Below are 20,175 nucleotides of genomic sequence, written 5' to 3' on the forward strand. Positions count from 1 at the left end.
GAATCTATATGAAATTAATCTCTATAAGGAAATAACAGCTCTCGATGAGATCTAGAACCTTTTAGTTTGTCTATCAGTTTTTCATTTGATCTGAACATTAGGGCAACTATATATTTCGATGTCTATATGGGTTCAAATGGGAGAAGATCAAATCCAAGTTTTATCTCTGGAAAAGCTAAGAATTCATAAGAGAATCATCTCTATCTAAATCTACACGAAATATTACAATTTTTGAATATATGTGTTGTGTGTGCAGTGATGGTGTGGGCGACTTTTGTAAATTTTGCACACCCCATAAAACATGTCAACTAACTTTTGCCATGCAGCACATTCCTCATGTGCAGATATGTACACACAAGTGGCCGACAATGATGGACCGACGATCATTTACCTGGTGTTGTTTGGATTTAGGAGGTAAACTTTAGACTATGTCACGTCAAAGAAAATCTTAATTTTTATAAGTATTAAATGAACTCTAATTACAAAACTAATTGCAAAATTCTAAGGCTAAACTGCGAGACGAATTTAATGAGATATACTAATCCATAATTAGCTGATGGTTACTGTAGCATCACTGTAGTAAATTATGGATTAATTAGGTTCATTAGATTCGTCTCGCAAATTAGCACCCATCTGTCAAAAAAATTTATAAACAGATTTTATTTAATACTCCTAAATAGTAGGATTCTTTTTGATGTGACAGAGGCTAAAAAAAAGTCATGAGAAACAAACAGGGACATAATCACACAACAGGGACTTTTATTTGCCATAATTGGATGTCCTATACTTGATTCCAGTCACAGAACAGTATAAGGATTTATTTTGTATTGTGCACATGTGCAAGAGCACGTGCGATGACATTGATATATAGAGATAGTAACCAGACTCTTATGCAGTACATGACCTAGGAAAACGAAACAACAGAAGGAAACAAAAAAAAGATAGAAGCTATGTTTGGATGGTATTCTATAAAGTTTTTAGTACATACGTAAGGCATAGAGTAGCCACAAGATATTTGAGGCCACCAATTAAGTGGAGGGCGTCACACCACGTGGAGCGCGAGTGTGTTTGAAAAGATAGAGACTGCTATATTGCGTGGCATGCATCGTATTGAACGGTGTCCTATCACATTTGTATGATGTGGATGGATGCAACTATCATGTTTTAAATGGTGTACTGCCAAATGTGCAGCAGATGCTGCAATTTGTTGGAGGAAGACCTCGTTTGGTTAGAGGTGAAAAAAGTTTCACGAAAAAAAGAATCTTGCGTGTATGGAGTATTAAACGAAGTTTATTTGTAAAATTTTTTTATATATGGATGTAACTTTACAAGCCGAATCTAATGAGACTAATTAATACATGATTAGATACAGTAGTACTACAGTAACTATGCTTTAATCATCCTCCAAACATGCGGTCAAAGGCCACGTTAGCTACGGTATTACTACAATAACTATGGTTGTGGAGGTACTTTTATAATTAGACTTCATTTAATACTTCTAATTAGTGGTCAAAGTTGCAAAAAAAAATTCGTGAAAACTTTCTCACCCCTAACCATGGTGGTTAGAGGCTTGGCACAGCTAGATGTGGGTGGTCGTAAGTGTTCATGCTAGTCATCTTCTATCGTCCTTAGCGTGAACCTTGAAACTGTGTTATTGTGTATTTAGAGAAAAAAAATATGTGAGGCTAATTTAGGTTTATTGTGCGTCTTTATATGTATTAGTATTATTAGCCTTGAATTAGGTTGAATGAGTGATGGCCCAGTATCATTTTTGTCTTGCTAGGCCATATAATTGGGCCTGTGGACGAGTGACTACATGTTTTTGTACATGGGAGTGTAGTAGACTGCTGGTGTGAAGTGCTGCTGCTAATGAATCCAATGACGAGCAGTACAGGAAACGCTAATTTACAATCACAAGATAGAACAACATTAACGAAAACACCTCCATAGTGAACAGGTTAGGTGCTGGAGTCCCAGTTGTTCTAGATCTTGTGAAAACAGATGCAGCGTCTAATCTTTGCACGGCCATGACGGTTTACATACTAGTGAAAGGTTAACAGCCCCTGGGAAAGCATGCCCACCTATTCAGAGCACAATACCAAACACACGAGGTGAGGTGGAACAGGCAAAGAAAATTACGATAAGGCATATTACAAGACAAACTCAATTATCTTTAAAGGTACAAATTCCATGTTGATCATCACGTATCAAGATCTCACTTTGAACTTCCAGCAGTTCTTACTCCTAATAGGCTACACATATTCTACCAAAACCATGGAATCCCATCTCAAATCCCAGTTTCCTTTATATGTCAACCGAGCAGCAGCATGCACGATGTTGCAACAATACCTTGGAAACAAGGTGCTCTAAGTTTCTCTAGAGAGTGGTTCTATCAGTCAATCTTCACAGAAGCATAGATCTTCCTCACGAACCAGAAGCAGGCATAGAAGCCAATGGTACCAGTCAGCACGAAGAAGGCATAAGAGATGATCAGCATATAACCAAAGTACAGGATGCCTGAGACAAGCTTTGTGATCTCCAACTTGTTGAAGAAGTAGAAGATAGCATAAGCAAACAGATAGAGCGCTGATGAGCCTGCAGTCAGGTATGCCCTCCACCACCAGTGGTAATCCTCGCTGCATAGTTGGAAGTAGCATAGCACAATCGTGATCTCAGCACAGGTCACAATGAGGATGATGAAGACTATGAAGAGGAAGCCAAAGATGTAGTAGAACTGGTTCAGCCAGATGGATGTCAGGATGAAGAAGAGCTCAATAAAGACAGCCCCAAATGGCAATATGCCACCAGCAAGTATAGCAAAAGCTGGCTGCAGGTACCATGCTTGCTCGGGAATTTGCCTGGGAATCTTGTTCGTCTTCACTGGGTCCTCAATGGCTGGCTGCTTGAATCCCAAGAAACTTCCAACAAAGACCAGTGGTACAGAGATGCCGAACCAGAGGAGGAACAAAGCAAACATTGTTCCGAAAGGAACTGCACCAGATGATTTCTCACCCCAGATGAGGGCATTCAAAAAGAAGAAGACCGCAAAGATAATACCAGGAAACATGAAGGCAGTTTTGAGGGTGATCTTCTTCCACTCAGTGCCTTTGAACATCTTGTACAGGCGAGATGAGGTGTATCCTGCCAATACACCCATGAACACCCACAAAAGGACCATAGCAGTCATGAGTCCTCCACGGTTTGCAGGAGATAAGAATCCAAGTAGCGCAAACATCATGGTTACTAGTGTCATCCCAAAGAACTGCACGCCGGTGCCAACATAAACACAAAGGAGACCTGAATGGACAGGAGGCCGGAATACATCACCATGCACTAACTTCCATCCAGTTTCTTCCTGGGCCTCATCCTGATTGTCAAGCTGATTATAGTTTGCTATGTCCTTGTAAAGGGTTCTCATCATGATCATGGCTACCATACCAGAAAGGAATAGGACAATCATCAATGAATTAACAATTGAGAACCAATGGATTTGACTATCGCTAGAAAGAAGGTAGACATCCCAGCGAGATGCCCATATGATCTCACTAGCCTGCAATAGGTCAATTCGAAATTAATCAAAATTTGGGAACAACAATCTTTGTCACAATCTTTGAGAAATGAGCTATATACCTCAAAGGTAACATCGTAAGAGAATACTACATATGCATCAGGGGCCACCTCTTGAGGAGTGTGACTACCAGGTGTAATCTTAATGTTAGCATTGCAAGTTTGCGCTGTGGGATTAGTGTCATCCCAGGCACCATATTCATGCTTGATGCTGTAACAAATGAGCAGAAAGAAGTTATCAAATATAGATGACTTCATAGTTCATATGCAGATGGAAGTGGGAAGCAATGTAAGCAGAAAGAGAACAAAATGTTTGAAATAGGTCAGAAAAATGTTGGAGTATGCAAGCTAAAGATCATGAAACATGACATACCTGCTGGGAATCACATGGAACCCAACAATGCGAGCATCGGGAGAAGTTTGGTCTTCATGGTACAAGACTTTAAAACTCAAGTGGTTGTTGATATAATACTTGTCATCCTTGAGCTGGCAATATTTCATTCAAATCAAATAAGGTATCCAATAAATATTTTAACTAATTCATGTTTAACTTATGAGACATAAATTTGTTATGCTCACCTTATAACCAACTCGGTAACCATGCTCAAAGCTTGGTGTTTGGCTTCCTTCCCGTGTCTGTCTAGGTACCACAACTGGGAGATTATCTAGAATCCTAAAATGCACAAGTTAAACAGAACAAATTAAGTTAGGCACAGTACTGAACCTAACACATAGTGATATAATTCATGCACACTTCAGAAATTTCCAGTCTCACGGACATTACAGTCGAACAAGCAAATGACAGTGAGAAAATAGAGTGATAGATCTCATGTGCACAAATTTGAAGCAGAAAAAAACTCAACTCTAATTGCTAGATGGTCACATTGTTTACTGACAATAAAAAATATATAAATTCAGCTTTAACTTGAAACCTACATGTTAACTCGGTATTCATCATCGATTTTTTCTTTGAAATTCTTCACAGCTTCTTGAGAAAGCTTTCTTCGACAAATAATCTTGCAACTCTCATCCCTCCTCATCTTGAACTGTATTAATCAAGAATAAAATGACAGCTGATCAAACAAGTTCCCACAGTATTTTGTATTTTTGTCAAGCAATCCCCCTTCTTTTTACTTGAACTAAGTATAAAAGAAAAGGTTTCATGCCCTTACATTATAGACAGAATTTTCGATGCGGTCCCCACGAAGGACTTCACCCAAGTTCTCAGCACTGTTCTTAATCGCCTCAGGTTTGCAGTAGTCCAGGAAATAGTAGTCATATGGAAGCTGTGTCTTTATAGATGACAGTTTGTTGACTTTCACCTGAAGCTCATCATCCTGCACAGTGGGTGATCATAAAGAATTAATACTAGAATACAAATATTTGGCATTCTGTTTATATTCTGGACAGTATGGGGTCACCACTTCTATGGTCAAATAACAATCATCCCTATATCATAATCAGTGGATATCAGGAGTCAACAAGCTTGCAATGGATAAAACGAATACACAATGTAAAAGCCAAAAGAGCAAAATTCATCTGTTGATTGAATTATAAAATAGTGTACAAGTTTTCTAATATTTCCTACCTACCATAGTGATTACACTTTGACTAAGTGAGGCACTAACCACCAACTACCTGCAGCCCTCTACTGGCAAAGCCTTATCTCGTGGATCAACACTCCAATGCAGCAATTTCAATAGCACTGAACCAAGAGATTCAAACTTTATTAACAAACAGACACAGTGCACGCACTGCCAAATCCACTTGTCATATAATCATGGAACTAGATCAATTGCATGTGTATCATAGTTCTTTAGGATTTGGCTATCCTAAACCTTCCAGTATTAGTTAGCAACTGCACTAACTAGAATGAAAGCTACTCTATCAAACAAGATGCTTATGCACGTTTGCTAGCAACGAATTGTCTCTTCGCTAATTAGCCATAATGATACAGATTTAGCTAGTTATATGAAGGCAATGCTTCAGCTCACTTCAAGTCCTCCAGTACTTGCCACTCGAATGCCAAACCTTAATGCAACTGATTGAAGGAAACTGCAATTGGTGAAACTTACGAGTGACAAGTGATCTACTCGGCCCCATACACCCACTTAGCTAACAGGCCAAATTAAGCACAACTTGTCAAAGACAAAACAACAACAAAATCAAGCAGCAACATATACAATCACAGCATTGTATATACAGTATCACACATGAACTCAAACAAGAAAACACCAGAAAACTCAAAATTCACTGTTATTCCCGGTGACCACTGCATCGAGCTATGCAAAATGCAACACTAAAGTCCTCAGCGAATGACGAAAAACATGTTATCAGTGTCAGGGGCCACGCGAGGAACGGAAGAGCTAAACTCTCCAACGATCTCGCGCCCCGGCATGGCGCGCAGCATCAGTTTCCCCCCACGCCCAGAACACGCGTGCACACCAAATGCAATGACACTGCGCATCCCTAAACCCTAAACCACGCGCGCAGCCACTGCTCTCCCCCCGCGCGTCCCGGAAGCCAGATCTGAGGCCGCTCCTCCCAGCACTGCCAGATCCGCGGGCGCCGACAACCGGAGAACAAGCACCTACCGCTGGATCCGACAGGGAGAGGAAGCGGGGAAACATGCGGGCGAGAAGACAGGGAATGGGTCGGTCGATCACCTTCTGGAAGTCGCGGGGTGCCACGCCGGGGAGGTAGAAGGCGCCGACGGGGGAGGAGACGGCGCAGAGCACGGCGGCGGCGGCGAAGATGAGGATGTGGCGGGGGCGCAGGCCGCCGCCGGGGTTCGCCATGGGTGCGCGGCCGGTGGCGTTGGACGGGGAAAGGAGTGGGATGGGGGCGGGGCGAGGGAGGCGGCGGCCGGTGGGCAAGGGCGACTAGTTAAGGACACGCGGCTCGAGGCCCGGGAGGAGGCAAGTCCCTCTGTTCGGCTCGAGTCCCAGGATTATTCCATTCCTGGTAAAAGAAAGTAAAGAAACTGAATAAATGAGGTAAACTTTTATTCAAAAATAAAGAATAAATGAGGTAAACGCCTGTAGTAGATTTTAAAGAAGGCTTCGTTTGGCCTTTTCTTATATTTTTTCCATATAAAACCGTTGTAAAAGTCATAGGTTTATCATATATTTTTTTAATTACACATTACAACTCAAACAGTCACACTATATATATCGTGGTTGTGCAAGCTTTCTAGATTACATCTTCTATATATATCGTGGTTGTGCAAGCTTTCTAGATTACATCTTGGTAAATATAGGCCTCTAGGAGTGTTCTTGGTGACTATAAAAAATTTTCTACAATTTTGAGAAGTTTGCCGAGTGAGCATACAATATATTTTGCTAGAGGCCTGCTTATGATCAGGTAAAGCCGGGCTAGATCATTAGATGAATGGTGGAACATTTAAAAATGTTGTTGGTCAAACAATGAGATCAAGTAGACAACATCAGATTGATTCTACTAGCTTCATAATGAAAAGTAATTTAATAATGTAGAGCATTTTCTATTTGAACTTATGATATCTTTATATGCTAGTCAATAGTACTATTTCAATGCCTTGTAGACATAGTATATTCTATACTTGGGACATGAAAAGTAATGCCGATTCCAAAAAAAACACACAATGGACAAATTTTGATGCGACTTATACCAAAAATAATTTCCAAATATATTTAGGTGAACGTATTGCTTCTAAAGGCGTACCAGCAACACAAAACGTGAGCACAGCCAAAATCAAACTGACAGCAACGAGCAACCCAACGTCCTTTTGGATTAGGCTTGGTTGCTAACCCAAGAAAACGCACTTTTCTCTTCTGCAAGCTAAACAAGTCACAGCACGCGCCGTACACGCAAGCATTTGAAATACTCCCAGTCTCCACCAACTTGTGAGGGAGCAATAGTTGAAACTTGAGGCCTCGAATTAAAAGCTCATTTACAAATTACACAAGCATCATTAGAACATGTAGTTTCAGCAGCAAACCGAAAGAAAACATTCAGTAACGTTAGGCAGCATGCGTTTTGCTGCAGTTTATTTCCCCTCCTTTATTCATTCACAAATGTAGATACAACCAGTGCGTCCGAACATCCTGGCCCAGAATGCCCTTGCTAACAGTTCTGGCAGGTGAAACAAATAACTCAAGTGTATGATATAGCGATACATGACATAATATTACAAATGTCGCCGTGACCGAGTCATCTACAAATAACTTGCGCTCACCAACGGAAAAGAATTGGACCTGACTATAGATAAATACAGCGAAAAGGCCACAAGGCCAATCTGTTCAATTTATTCAAAGCTGCACTTGCCAAAACATTGGAACCCTGATCAACAATCAGTGGGTAGCGTCTCTGCTGTAGTACTGGTCCAAGGTCTTTGCAGGGATACGATGGAGGAGCTCGCGAGGGAAGATGCGAAGCAATGTCCATGCGAGATCAAGGGACTGGAAGATGTTCCTCGTGTCATATGCTCCTTGTGTCACAAACTTCCTCTCAAACTTGTCGAGGAACTCCAAGTAAAGCTGTGCAAGAGATAAAATAATAGTTCATTAGGTTTTGGACTTAAAAGACACCAGCTTATGAATTTATTTCACTCGCAACCGACCAGATCCTCAGACGAGAGTGCCTCCTCTCCAACGACTGCCTTCATAGCCTGGACATCCTTTCCAATTGCATAGTTGGCATAAAGCTGAACAGAAAATGTAACATGTCAATTCGTCTTGCACATCATAGATTGAAGGAAAACCAAGCATCTGATTTCAAAATAGGTACCTGATTAGATACATCGGAATGGTCCCGGCGTGTCATACCCTCACCAATAGCACTCTGCAAGAGTAGTTCAGCTGTTCTTAGAACTAGCCTTCAGCATAAATGCGGACAGAGTGACAGCACACAGAAAACTTATCTTACCTTCATCAATCGGGAGAGAGATGGCAGCACATTGATAGGTGGATAAATCTGAAAGTAATATGCCATCACATCAGTATATATAAAATAAGATAAGTGAAAAAAAATGAAACATTACATATCTTAATGAGAACTATAGCTGATTCCAGAGTTGCCCCATGTGAACCATTTGATAACTCCAAAAAAAAAAAGAAAGAACATGCAAAAGCACCTGTCTGTTATGGAGTTGTCTATCAATGTATATCTGTCCCTCGGTAATATATCCCGTAAGATCAGGAGTAGGATGCGTGATATCTGTATAGGAGACACAGCATATTTGAGTTAAATAGCCAAGAATGTGAAATGCATGATAATGACAAATATAAATGCAACCAGATACTAGTTTAAGATTGGTCTACTGGGTCAGATGAAAAATGACTGGGCCATAGTAGGCTGTGGAGTCAGCTCATAGACCAAAAGAAGCAAACTGGTTCATGCTGAACTAGAAGTGTACAAAACCAACACTTCCTCCACTCACAAATACAAGTCCTTATAGGTTTTTCCTAAGTCACCTTTTTTTCACTTTGACTAGCAATATATATATCATCTTAAATGAAAAGAGCTATAAACTATTAAAGCATTTTTCATAACATAAATATAGTAATTTCAATCATGTACTGTCAATTTATATAAGCTTTTAGGATTGACGGCCAAAGTTAAAAAGTTTTGACTAATGTTTGCGATTGGAGGAATTAAGGATAAGGCATGGTAACAACAAAGATTAGAAAAGCAATTAAGTTCAGTACTTACCATCATTAGGCATTGTTAGAATGGGAATTTGCGTAATGGAGCCTGATCTTCCTTCAATACGCCCAGCACGCTCATATATTGTTGCCAAATCAGTATACATATACCCAGGATAACCACGCCTACCTGGCACCTCTTCTCGAGCTGCAGATACCTACAAATAAGCACAACGCCCATTTAGCATTATAAGACATAAGACATCAACTTACCAATTTATTAGCTAAACGCAAGTGTTAAAGATATAAAAAGGGTCATGCAAGACTACCATAATAGAACTAGTCTGGGTTGTTTAATGATGATCTAAAAAAATACCATCAAAGCTAATAAAAACATAAAAAGCTAAGTGTTGGGGGAAAGACCACAAGCTAATAGAAACATCAAGGCATCTTGCTAGCATCCATTTAGCCATTTAGGGCAGTTTAGCATGCACATTCAAAGTTTCTACAAGATTTATGGTACCGAAGCTTTCTTTTAGTTCATTCCAACACAAACGCCACAATTACATGGATAATAAATTCCAACATGCAGTGAAGCTATAATGCTACATAACTCTTGAATCAATTATATAAAAGATCAGGGAGACGGTCAGTAATGAACATAGCAGCACCATGTATTTGCAACAAAGAGCTCATGATTCACAATGTCCTTATGAATTTGCCATACAAGACATCATACAAAATCTCAAAGCTTAATACCTCACGAAGTGCATCTGCGTAAGAACTCATATCTGTCAAGATGACAAGTACGTGCTTCCCACATTCATACGCCAAATATTCTGCTGTTGTAAGTGCAATCCGAGGGGTGATAATACGTTCAATGGTAGGGTCATTCGCCTGTAAAACAGACAGCAGGGCATTAAGAATATGCTTTGCTAGGCATTAATTATGTCAATTTTTAATGGTATGTTTGGATTATCATTAAGTAGGTCCATGCTTTTGCCTAAATGCTTATAGGATCAATTATAGCACTCTTAGCAGAAATAAAATGATAGATGACACTGTATAGCAAGTCACTGTAAGTACCAGATTCAGAAAAAGAGTGACCCGCTCCATGGAACCATTCTCTTCAAAATCGCGTTTGAAGAACTGGGCTGTTTCCATGTTCACTCCCATAGCAGCAAACACAATAGCAAAGTTGTCATCTTCACCACCCTGCAGGTTACAAAAAAACAGAACCAGTTAAGCCGTAGTTGAACATGTAAAGCATGCATTTACACTATATGCTCCATAAAAAATGTTGCCCTCACAGAATAGAGAATAAGTGCAATAGGACCAATGAAAACTACATTTTCAGATACGGGAAAACCGCCAGGCACGTCATAACCTACTTAAGGCAATATATGAGCAGAATTCCTACCAGGTTGTGAGAGATTCCTTTTGTTTTTTAATTGCTTTCACTTTTTCATATTTGGAATGCGGAAAATAGAGATTTTTGGGTGATGGATGGGGTTTGTAATAAGGACATTGGCTACCTCTGCATGCTTGCCTTTCTCCAATGTCTTCACAAGACCAGCCTGACGACAAATCTGAGCAGCAATTTCATTGTGAGGGAGACCAGCAGCAGAAAAGAGAGGAATCTTTTGACCACGAGCAATAGAGTTCATGACATCAATGGTGGATATCCCCGTTTGGATCATCTCCTCTGGATAGGTTCTCTCACTGGGGTTGATAGAGCTTCCTGGAATAAACATCAGTGTAAATCATTACAAAAAAAAAAAGACAATGATTTATTGATTTAACAACATCAATAATTCTAAAAGCGACATCTCCACAATGATCATGCACTCCGCTATGAGAATCATAGATTCTAACAGCATGCTAGCACTCAGAAATTACTTACCAGAGATATCCAAGTACGCCTCAGGCAATATCGGGGGGCCATTGTCAATAGGTTTTCCAGAACCATTAAAAATGCGCCCAAGCATATCAAGTGATACAGGAGTTTTCAGAACCTGTAAAGAAAAGCAGCATATAGTCACTAAGCAAACAAGGTGGCAACTTCTCAATATACAAACAAAGAGAAAGAAAACAATGTCACTGTTAAATTTCAATCTGGCAGATCCTGTACACTTCATTCTTCCAATGTTATCCAATTGTCCTTCGTCAATTAACATGACTATAAATAGCTTCATGGTTAAACTAGATATAGATATCATAAATATGTACATTCTGTTTATGAGCTAGATCACCAAATCCAAAGTTCCAAACTACCTAACTCAAAGAGTTTTGCCTGCTAAACACTTTATAGTACATAAACAGCAAATTTGACAAGATAAGATACCTCGCCTGTGAACTGCACAGTTGTGTATTTGTTGTCTATTCCGGAAGTTCCTTCAAAGACCTGATGAACAAAGCAGTTCATTCACAGACATCAATATAAAAGCTTAAAGTTTTCTGTAAAATGGACCTCAGAATCAAAATGGAGATGTTATAAAGAAAATGTGTAAAACAAGTAACCTGCACAACAGCTTTTTCACCGTCAACTTCCAAAACTTGACCACGGCGAGTTGTGCCATCTCCAAGTCGGATGTTTACGATTTCCTGGTACTTTGGGCCCTAAAGATGGGCACACAAGCAGTCAAATTGAGTATAAGAGGCTAGTAAACTGAATTGATAAAGAATTGCAGGGTAATTAGCAACATAGTTAAGAAAACTACACACACCTTTACTTTGTCCAATATAACCAGAGGTCCGGCCACACCAGAGACAGTCCTGTACTCTGCACACATAAAGCAAATTACTAACTAGTACACATCATCTTTGTTATGTAGCCTAAAATGCGTGTAACACAGAATGACAACTCAGCAGACAGCATTAGCTCTAATCAGGAAAAAAGAAAGTTTGATCTGATGACTACTTGCATAATTGAACAAGTTTATACTAAAACAATAGGCAAATAAACGAGCAAGTTTATACTAAAAGCATGATCTAGCAAAGAGTGCCAAACCTGATGACTAGTTGCATAATTGAAACTGCAAGGCTACAAAATGTAAATGTTAAAATGAACTAGAAGCATCCCCACAGGTGCACTATGGTCGTATGCTTCGACAAAGCCCTGGTGCTGTGAATTGACTTATTTTTAGGGCCAACCTACCTAAGCTATCATTTACAAAATTCAATGCATTGGCGATGCATACCAAGCTATCATCATAGTCAATAACCTATTATCTTGTAGCTTAAGCTCAATTGCAAACAAGGTGTTTAACTTCTCAAAGCGTAACTCATCCCTACATAACTAAGCTACTGATGCTATCACCAGTGCTCGCACTGGTGTTCTGCAACGGTACAGCGCACAGCCACCGTGACTCAGCAACACATCAACATCCGAAATTCATCACAAAACTGAAGAGCCCAAGACACGACTGCGCGAGCTCGGATCTCGTCGGGCTCGTGAGTCGTGACTCACCCATGCCGATCTCGAGGGTTCCCTCCTCCATGTCGGCGCTATCCTTCACCAGACCCATGCTGAAGAACCTGCAGCGAGCAACAGCACCCGAACCATCAGAACCGAGAAAAACAACTGATCCGCGCCTCCCCAAGACCCCAAACCGCGCATATCACTTGGACACTCAAGCCTATGGGGGAAAAATGTCGGGAAACAGACGGAGATTAGCACTCCGCCACGCAGCGATCGAACCCGCAGCAGGCAGAGCAAATCCGAGCCCCCCGGAATAGAGAGGACACGGATTCCAGGGCTCTCGGCACGAGCCCCCGCAGGACGGATCAGCTCCGAACCAGTGGCGCCGGGGGGGAAGAGAGGCGTTGCTCGAGCGACGGAAGCGATCCGCTCCAGCCCCGCACGGATCAACTCCTCCAAACCAGCGGCGGGCGCCCGGGGGAGGGGAGGGGGAGGTAGGGGAGGCGAGATCGAGGGCGGGAAGAGCAGCTACCTGGATCTGGATCGCGGCGCGGGGAGCCGCCTGCGCTGCGGAGTTGGGGAAGGAACGTGCGAGACGGCGTGGAGGTGGCAGATCGGATAGGCGACGACACACGGATGGGGAGGGAGGGAGAGGAGGGGAGGAGACGAGCAATTAATGCCGGAAATTATAATCACAGAGAGGGAGGGGCCGTGGGCAGGAAGGCCCGTTTTGCGTGTTCGTCCTGGCCGAATACGGAATTTCAAGAGGCATCTAAAGGCCATGTTTAGTTCCCAAAAATTTTTACACTACCCAGCCCATCAAATTTTTGGATACATGCATGAAGCATTAAATACAGTTGAAATAAATAACTAATTATACAATCTAACTGATTTGCGAACTAAACACAGCCTTGAGTTTGACAGCGATAACTGATTCCGTACTCGTTTTCCACTTTGGATTTGAATTCGACAATTGGAGTAGTAAGGCCTTATTTAATTCATGAAAAGTTTTGGATTTTGACTTTCATTGTTATTTGGTAATTAATATCTAATTATAGATTAATTAGTCTTAAAAGATTTGTCTCGTCGTTAACAGTTAAACTGTGTAGTGAGTTATTTTTTCAACGACATTTAATGTTCCATGTATATGTTCGAAGATTCGATGTGATAGATACTGTAGAAATTTTTTTGAAAACTAAACAGGGCCTAAGATCGAGTGCGCACACTGAGTTGAAAATTTCAAGAGAAAGTAAAATCACTTAGAGAGAGAATCCCGTTGAAACTGCCAAAATTTCCATTCACCTCACACCTCAATGGCAACCAAATCTTTGTGTGTCACGCAATGTGGAATGAGTCTCACTCATAGGTTATGAAAATAACTAATTGAGAAATAACAAGTATAAAGTTTATGAGTAACACGACCAAACATGCGTGAAGATCGAAATGTCCCCGCATTTAGCAAAGAAATAAGGCGCGTCTCCACAAATCTTGTAGAAAGCATGCAGGTACGACAGTATATAATTGAGTAGTCGCCTCCGATTGTGCTCTTTTTCGTGATGTCATGAACTGTTTGGCTGGATGCTCCGTTCACCTCACACCCCCAACAACTACCAAACCTTTCGTACGTGGCACAATGTGGAATGAGTCTCACAAACTATAGCCTGCAAGCCAAACGGGAAATGTAAAACATCGCAATATATATATCATTTCATCCATATGACAAAAATGATTTAATTCCATTGCGTATGAAAAATGCATTCGTAGTTAATTGAATATATACAAAGCGGGCAATCAACTTCTAAACTATACTGAATTATTTGCAACCATTATTCAGAAATCTATGTAAAAATGCATATGTGCAAGTTGAACTATTTGATCATGCTATGAGAACCAATTATCAGCAATAAAAAATTCTATCAGAAACATTCAAAGAAGCTTCACAACTACTTTAAACTCTTAGCTTTCCGTATCAAGGAGTTGATTTTGTTCCCCTTATACCTTTACTCCTACTAGTAGGGTGCACGTGCGGCATCGCACGTGTCTGAAGAACAATGTCACAAAAAATAGCCACCCTAAATTTTAATTGCAACAAATATTTTTGAGAAACTATATATATGATGAAAACAAGCAACGAGGTCTCAATTGTGGTGAAAACAGACAAAATATTTGAAACATGAAAAAAGTATATAATTATAAAAATAGATAATTAGTATGTATAAGATAATGTATAATAGAATGTATAAGTATCTAATTATAAAAATATATTCGAAACATGATACCGCTACGAATACGGTTGCTTTTCTAATAATGCATTGCATTCTATTCGCTGCAAACTTACAGGATAACACTCCAATAGCCCTCGCCGAGTAGGAGGCCAAGTTGCATTCTTCCCTAGGGCCTCGACAGGCAACATCTAGCTTGCCGCATGCTTTCCCACCGCTCGCTGGCCATGCATCCCCCATCCGCACCACTGCTCACCTCATATATGCGTCACCGCATGCCTCCTGTATTGTCGAACACTTTCATTATCGATGCATGCTGCTCAGTTGCCATCGTGAATAGTCATAAGCCACTGACACCGAGCCATCGCGTGCAACGATAGAAGTGTAATCAACCATGGCCATGTGCATGTGTTATATGCACATGACCAAATAATGCCATCGTCATTTCTTCTGCAAATCTGCCAGGCACAATGCCTCCATACTGCGTACAAGTTCAATACCCATTAATGTCATGCCTATGGAGTAGACATGAATTTTTCTTTTAGCAAAACAATTTTGATGTTCGATGTATTCAATTATATTCAAATTTTAGAAATCTTGTGAGCTGCACTATCTGTCTTTGATCGGTAAAAGCTATCATCTTTTATTTCAACTATAATATAAAATATAATTCTTGCATACGTTACTTGTTTTACTTATTTATTTAATTATTTCTTAATTATATCTTGATGACATCACTCTTGCACAATATTTAATTACTAATTCCCATTTACTTCCTAATTTCAAAACTGTCCCTTAAATCCATATAACTTAGTTTTTTGTTTATATTATTGCCTGCGCGCCAACCTTTAGTTTAAATGCTTGGCAAAAAATTTTAGACTACACTAATCACACGAGATAGGACAAATTTGGACCTGACACTCTTGCTGAAAGAACTTCAAGTTATGCTGGTACTACTCCTAGTTTCAAGTTATGCTATTACTACTTCTAGTTTCAAGTAATGCTATTATTACTCCCATCCCAGCTTTATCCAAAGACATGTTATAAGTGTCCGTGGCTCCAAGTTTCTCAAATATTACTATCAATCACTCTGGGTGTTAAAAAGAGCATTGACTATTGAGTACAAATTTCCCAGACATCTCTACTCAGTCACAATATCAGGAAATTAACTTTAGCTTGTTGGTATGTTGAGACAGTATTGCTGGGACTCCCTACTGTCATGGCTCAGTTCTTTTACTCTCTAAAATTCTGCACAGGAAAATGGGAGAACAAAGTAAATAAGTTACCACAAGGAAAAAAGGTTCATCAATTTCAGGTGCTAACTTGAGAAGCATTGTCACAAGAATATGAAGTTCCCACTACCTGTTAAATGTCAAACCAAATAATATAGAAGTGAGATCAACACTCATGAATACTCATTGAAGATGGATATTGTATGCATCAGAATGTATGAAGCTTCTCACATGATAGTATAGGACAATTGACATGAAATCTTTGATAAATGGCAGAGATTCGATATCCCCTAAAGATGTTCACAACGCAATCAAGCAACAGGAAAACCAGCTTTATAATATAGACAGCGGGCTAGAAATGTTGCCATGAAAACAGTATGCATTTATCACTGGCCAGCTCCAAAACAAAAATAGTGTGGATTGATTAAATGACATGTGAAATCGTTAAAAGAGCAAAATGAAATGAGGTATTTCTTTCCTATGAACATCCTCTCCTATTCTGCAAATCACCTTCTTCCTCTATCGATTTCACATTTTCACTGCTATTCCTCAGGCGAAGCACAAAAATCACAAATTCCATTCGCAGGCTGATCACTTTAGTCAATGCCCCACTTGTAGTCCTCGTCTCCGGTGGTGACCAAGCTCCTTCACCGGGCGGCCAGGGCCAACACAGCTTACACTTCCTTCACGAGGGCAGGGCTGCTGCTCAAATTCAGGGTAACCTTAGGTAATCAGATCATGTGGTATTTGTTTTAAAGTAAACCTTGGATAGTAATTTTGAGTTAAGGCCCATCTTCCTCAATTATAAAAATAAATTGATAACTAAGCTTAACAATATTCATGTAGAAAAGGAGGGGGTATAAAATTTAGTTGACATCTCTTTAAAGTATATCGATTGTAGTAAAAAGAGATGTGGTCACCCAAATTTCATGAAATACACCCCGGAGATTAGTTCTGCCGATTGATTTTATACCCAGATTTCAAATTGTTTTTGTCAGAAAATGAATTGTTCATCTTATTTGCAAATAAAAAATTGAACCTCTCAATAACCCAAAATTAAAATTTGATTGATATTAGCATGTGAAATTGCTAAACTGGACAATAACAAGAAGTCATTCGAAAACAACCATTTTCTTATTCTAACTAAAGTACAGTGAAGAAGCCACTAAAAGTATTACCAGACTTATGTGCAACTGCATAAAAATCCACCTTCTAGCAGACTCCTATTCAATAGATCAGTGAAGTATTTCCTCCTTGATGACTTCAATAATAATGATCTATGTCACTATCATGTTGACAGATGAACCAGGCATTGCTCCCTGATGACTTGAAATTTCTTTTCTAATACTCAATACACTTGACTTGAGTACAGTTTCTTTTCTTGAGACATGACCTAGCACCACTTTCTTCAAAAGTAATCAGAGTGCCCAAACCACTAATGTGTGAATTATCTCTTGGTACACACAAAATTGCGAAAGGGAGCTAAAAAATTATTTTCACTCAAATCATAGTTTGACTGAAATTTCTTTTCTAATACTCAATACACTTAATGTGTGAACCAACTCATTCATTATGAATGAGTTATTAGACAGAAAGGTGGGAAGTAAAAAAGAAGACTGACCTGAATGTAAAACTTCAGTTTCAATGGGAATGATTGCTGCCACAGTAGTGTGACCAGAACTAATATGTGACCAATACTGATCACAGAAAATAAGTTTATAAATTGTAAAAAAGAATGTTTAAATCACTCAAACATAGATCATGTTGTAAAATTATTCAAAAAGACTACCTCTTTAGTCTATGCGAAAACTGAGACTGAAACTCATGTTAATGGTTGCTAAGATCTGTACATTTATTGTAGTAAAAGAGGACATGTTACAGACAACACATGTGAAATGCCAAGCAAATTTCCACAGTAGCATGAAGCAGAATAATATTGTTTAACAAAGTAAGTACTATGCTCCAGCAATTAAACGTAATGGAATGCAAGTGAAATGCCAAGCTAGAAATGTAGAGGAGAGGAGGAAATGGAATTGCTTAGAGATATTTTCTACATCTACATCAAGTAAATTCTAAGAAAAATACACGCAGGTTAGGATGCAGTAAAGAAGACATACTTGCCTTCTGCACTTGCAGGAACCAACCCATGTCCTTGAAATTTCACTCCTGCTCCCCATTTGAACTTCCCACCTCCTCCTCTTTTGCCGCCACAGCACTGGAGCTCTCTGATTGGGCAATATACTTGAAGCCACCATCATAGTCAGATGTCGTTGGAACATCCGGATCATTTCTGAAGCACGAGACAGTGCCGCAATCTCCATTCCTAAACGCTCAAAGAAAAAAGAGAAAGAATAGGCCCGAATTATTCCAAGAATAAAAAATGCCCAATGAGGAATAGATTGGCTAGGTAGATAACATTCATCAGGCGATGAGCAAAACTGCAGTTCTGAGAAGTGAGAACGAACTGGACATATTAATCACTATAGTATAGGAGCTCACAAATCGACAGTCAGCAAACACAACAAACATGGGAGACTGGAACCCAGATTCAACCAGCAAAATGCAAAATTAAACAAATCCAACAACGTAAGAGGGCAAGGTACTGCTATAATGAAGGTTTAGCTGCGCCCAATACACGCGCCAAGGTAGAATCGAGTGGTTGGAGCGTCGTACCTTGGCTGGAGCTGCTCTCCAACTCCGAGGCCCGAAGCCGAATGGGGGCCGTAGAGAGAGGGGAGAGAGGAAGGAGGCGGAGGACATGGGTGGGGCGGGATAGAGGAGACGCCACGGCCGACGGCTCCGGGGAGGACGCGGATGAGGACGGGGTCCTCAGTGGCGGCGCCAGAGCCGGAGAGGCCCTCGCCCGCGGCGGCCAGGGTCGGCGGACTGCGGCGCGGTGCCGGTGCCAGGGTCGGCGCCGCCGACGAAGATGAGGTGGATCAGTGGATGTGATTCCATGGGCACTGACGGGGAGAGTCCGAGAGTGGGAGAGAGGGGCGGCGTGTGCGGGACCCGCCGCTGGTGCCGGCCTCCTCCGTGAAGTCGCCGCCAGGTACGCGGCCCTCCGATCCCATCCTCCCCTCTCTTGCGTCGATTGTTTCATTCGGCTCATCAGCAATGATGGGTGGATCTAACGCGCATTCCTAGTGAACTCACCAGGGTCGATGAAGAAGGCGGCGGGATGGGCGAGCGCGGCCGCGTCGTCGTCGTGATGGCCCAGGCGGAGTTCACGCTCGGGAGAGAAGGCGGCGGGATGGGCGAACGCAGTTCACGCTCGGGAGGAGGCGCTGGAAGTCGGGGTAGGAGCCGGGCGGCGGGGAGGAAAGGGGAAGCCGTAGAACCGTCGCAGTGCCGTCGGGGCACGCAGGCGACGGCGACGGCGACGGGGACGGCAACCATGGGAGACGGCGCGTCGCAAGGGCCGCGAGTTGGGGCGGAGGGCGCCGCGGGGAGGCGGCGTCGCGAGGGAGGAGGGGGCGTCGGGGAAGGCGGCGTCGCGAGGCGTGCGGCGGGGAAGGAGAAGGGGGGGGGGGGGGCGTGATTGACGCGGATGGCTCCGCGGTGTCGTCGGTGGAAAAAAACGGAGCGGAGAGGGGGGCGCGGCGACGATTGAACCGGCGGATGAACTGTTTTGTGCCTGACATTCTGTCAAACATTTGGTGCATCTAGGTGGGTCCAAAAATAAAATTTGTGAGGTGGGGTATAGGAACTAATTTTGATGAAAAATGTTTCAATTTCTATAGATCCATATAGTATAGATAGATACGCCGTGGAGGGAAGCCCTCACAGCAACCGGCCGCCCTCCGATCGACACGTAGTGGGGGGAGGACGCCCGACGCGGGTCTTGGATTCGCGCCTCCGCCGTTGCGTCGCCCCAGTCTCGCTGCAAGTGGGCCGCGCCTCTGGCGCACCGCCTCGCCTGTGTGTGGGTCCCGGTGGGGGCCAGGCAGCGCATCTCCGCCCGCAGCCGAGTCACCGCCCTCTGCGTCGACTCCGCCTACGCCTAGGCAGGCGGTCACCGCCGCCGCCGCTGCCAGACGTCATTCCTAGCACCCAAGTTGCCGACGCGGCCGCTGTCCGGCGAGCGCGGGCTCGCGGTGACGGGTGCG

General features: G+C 41.8%; 3 protein-coding genes across 9 annotated transcripts; all 3 read right to left on the reverse strand.

The window, feature by feature from the left end:
• Window positions 1-2,112: 2,112 nt before the first annotated feature.
• Window positions 2,113-6,482, reverse strand: LOC120703722 (transmembrane 9 superfamily member 7-like). 2 transcript variants are annotated; one of them, XM_039987879.1, is made up of 7 exons: window positions 6,234-6,482; window positions 4,740-4,904; window positions 4,504-4,613; window positions 4,147-4,240; window positions 3,941-4,053; window positions 3,631-3,778; window positions 2,113-3,550 (listed from the first exon to the last, which is right to left on the reverse strand). In XM_039987879.1, exons 1-7 carry the CDS (start codon window positions 6,363-6,365, stop codon window positions 2,393-2,395), a joined length of 1,920 nt encoding a protein of 639 aa, XP_039843813.1. In that variant the 5' UTR covers window positions 6,366-6,482; the 3' UTR covers window positions 2,113-2,392. The 2 variants fall into 2 exon arrangements, with proteins under 2 accessions (XP_039843813.1, XP_039843812.1); XM_039987878.1 differs by having other exon boundaries at window positions 6,162-6,443.
• A 1,076-nt stretch (window positions 6,483-7,558) lies between these two features.
• LOC120703723 (V-type proton ATPase subunit B 1) lies at window positions 7,559-13,349 on the reverse strand. Its single transcript, XM_039987880.1, has 15 exons — window positions 13,145-13,349; window positions 12,661-12,728; window positions 11,918-11,973; window positions 11,712-11,810; window positions 11,536-11,595; window positions 11,095-11,206; window positions 10,727-10,932; window positions 10,278-10,406; window positions 9,951-10,088; window positions 9,259-9,409; window positions 8,681-8,763; window positions 8,473-8,520; window positions 8,335-8,388; window positions 8,168-8,251; window positions 7,559-8,084 (listed from the first exon to the last, which is right to left on the reverse strand). The coding sequence occupies exons 2-15, from the start codon at window positions 12,716-12,718 to the stop codon at window positions 7,899-7,901; spliced, it is 1,464 nt and encodes a 487-aa protein (XP_039843814.1). The 5' UTR covers window positions 12,719-12,728; window positions 13,145-13,349; the 3' UTR covers window positions 7,559-7,898.
• A 539-nt stretch (window positions 13,350-13,888) lies between these two features.
• LOC120703724 (transmembrane protease serine 13-like) lies at window positions 13,889-19,608 on the reverse strand. 6 transcript variants are annotated; one of them, XR_005687186.1, is made up of 6 exons: window positions 18,740-19,591; window positions 17,245-18,389; window positions 16,298-16,768; window positions 16,121-16,196; window positions 14,951-15,315; window positions 13,889-14,273 (listed from the first exon to the last, which is right to left on the reverse strand). XR_005687186.1 is itself a non-coding variant. In XM_039987881.1 (3 exons), the coding sequence occupies exons 1-3, from the start codon at window positions 19,176-19,178 to the stop codon at window positions 16,667-16,669; spliced, it is 747 nt and encodes a 248-aa protein (XP_039843815.1). In that variant the 5' UTR covers window positions 19,179-19,592; the 3' UTR covers window positions 16,307-16,666. The 6 variants fall into 6 exon arrangements, 1 of the variants encoding a protein (XP_039843815.1); XR_005687189.1 differs by lacking the exon at window positions 16,298-16,768 and having other exon boundaries at window positions 18,184-18,389; window positions 18,740-19,603; XR_005687187.1 differs by having other exon boundaries at window positions 14,951-16,196; window positions 19,223-19,596.
• Between the last annotated feature and the right edge of the window lie 567 nt (window positions 19,609-20,175).

The sequence above is a fragment of the Panicum virgatum genome, chromosome 4K, assembly GCF_016808335.1.
Source record: "Panicum virgatum strain AP13 chromosome 4K, P.virgatum_v5, whole genome shotgun sequence".
Taxonomy (NCBI): Eukaryota; Viridiplantae; Streptophyta; class Magnoliopsida; order Poales; family Poaceae; genus Panicum; species Panicum virgatum.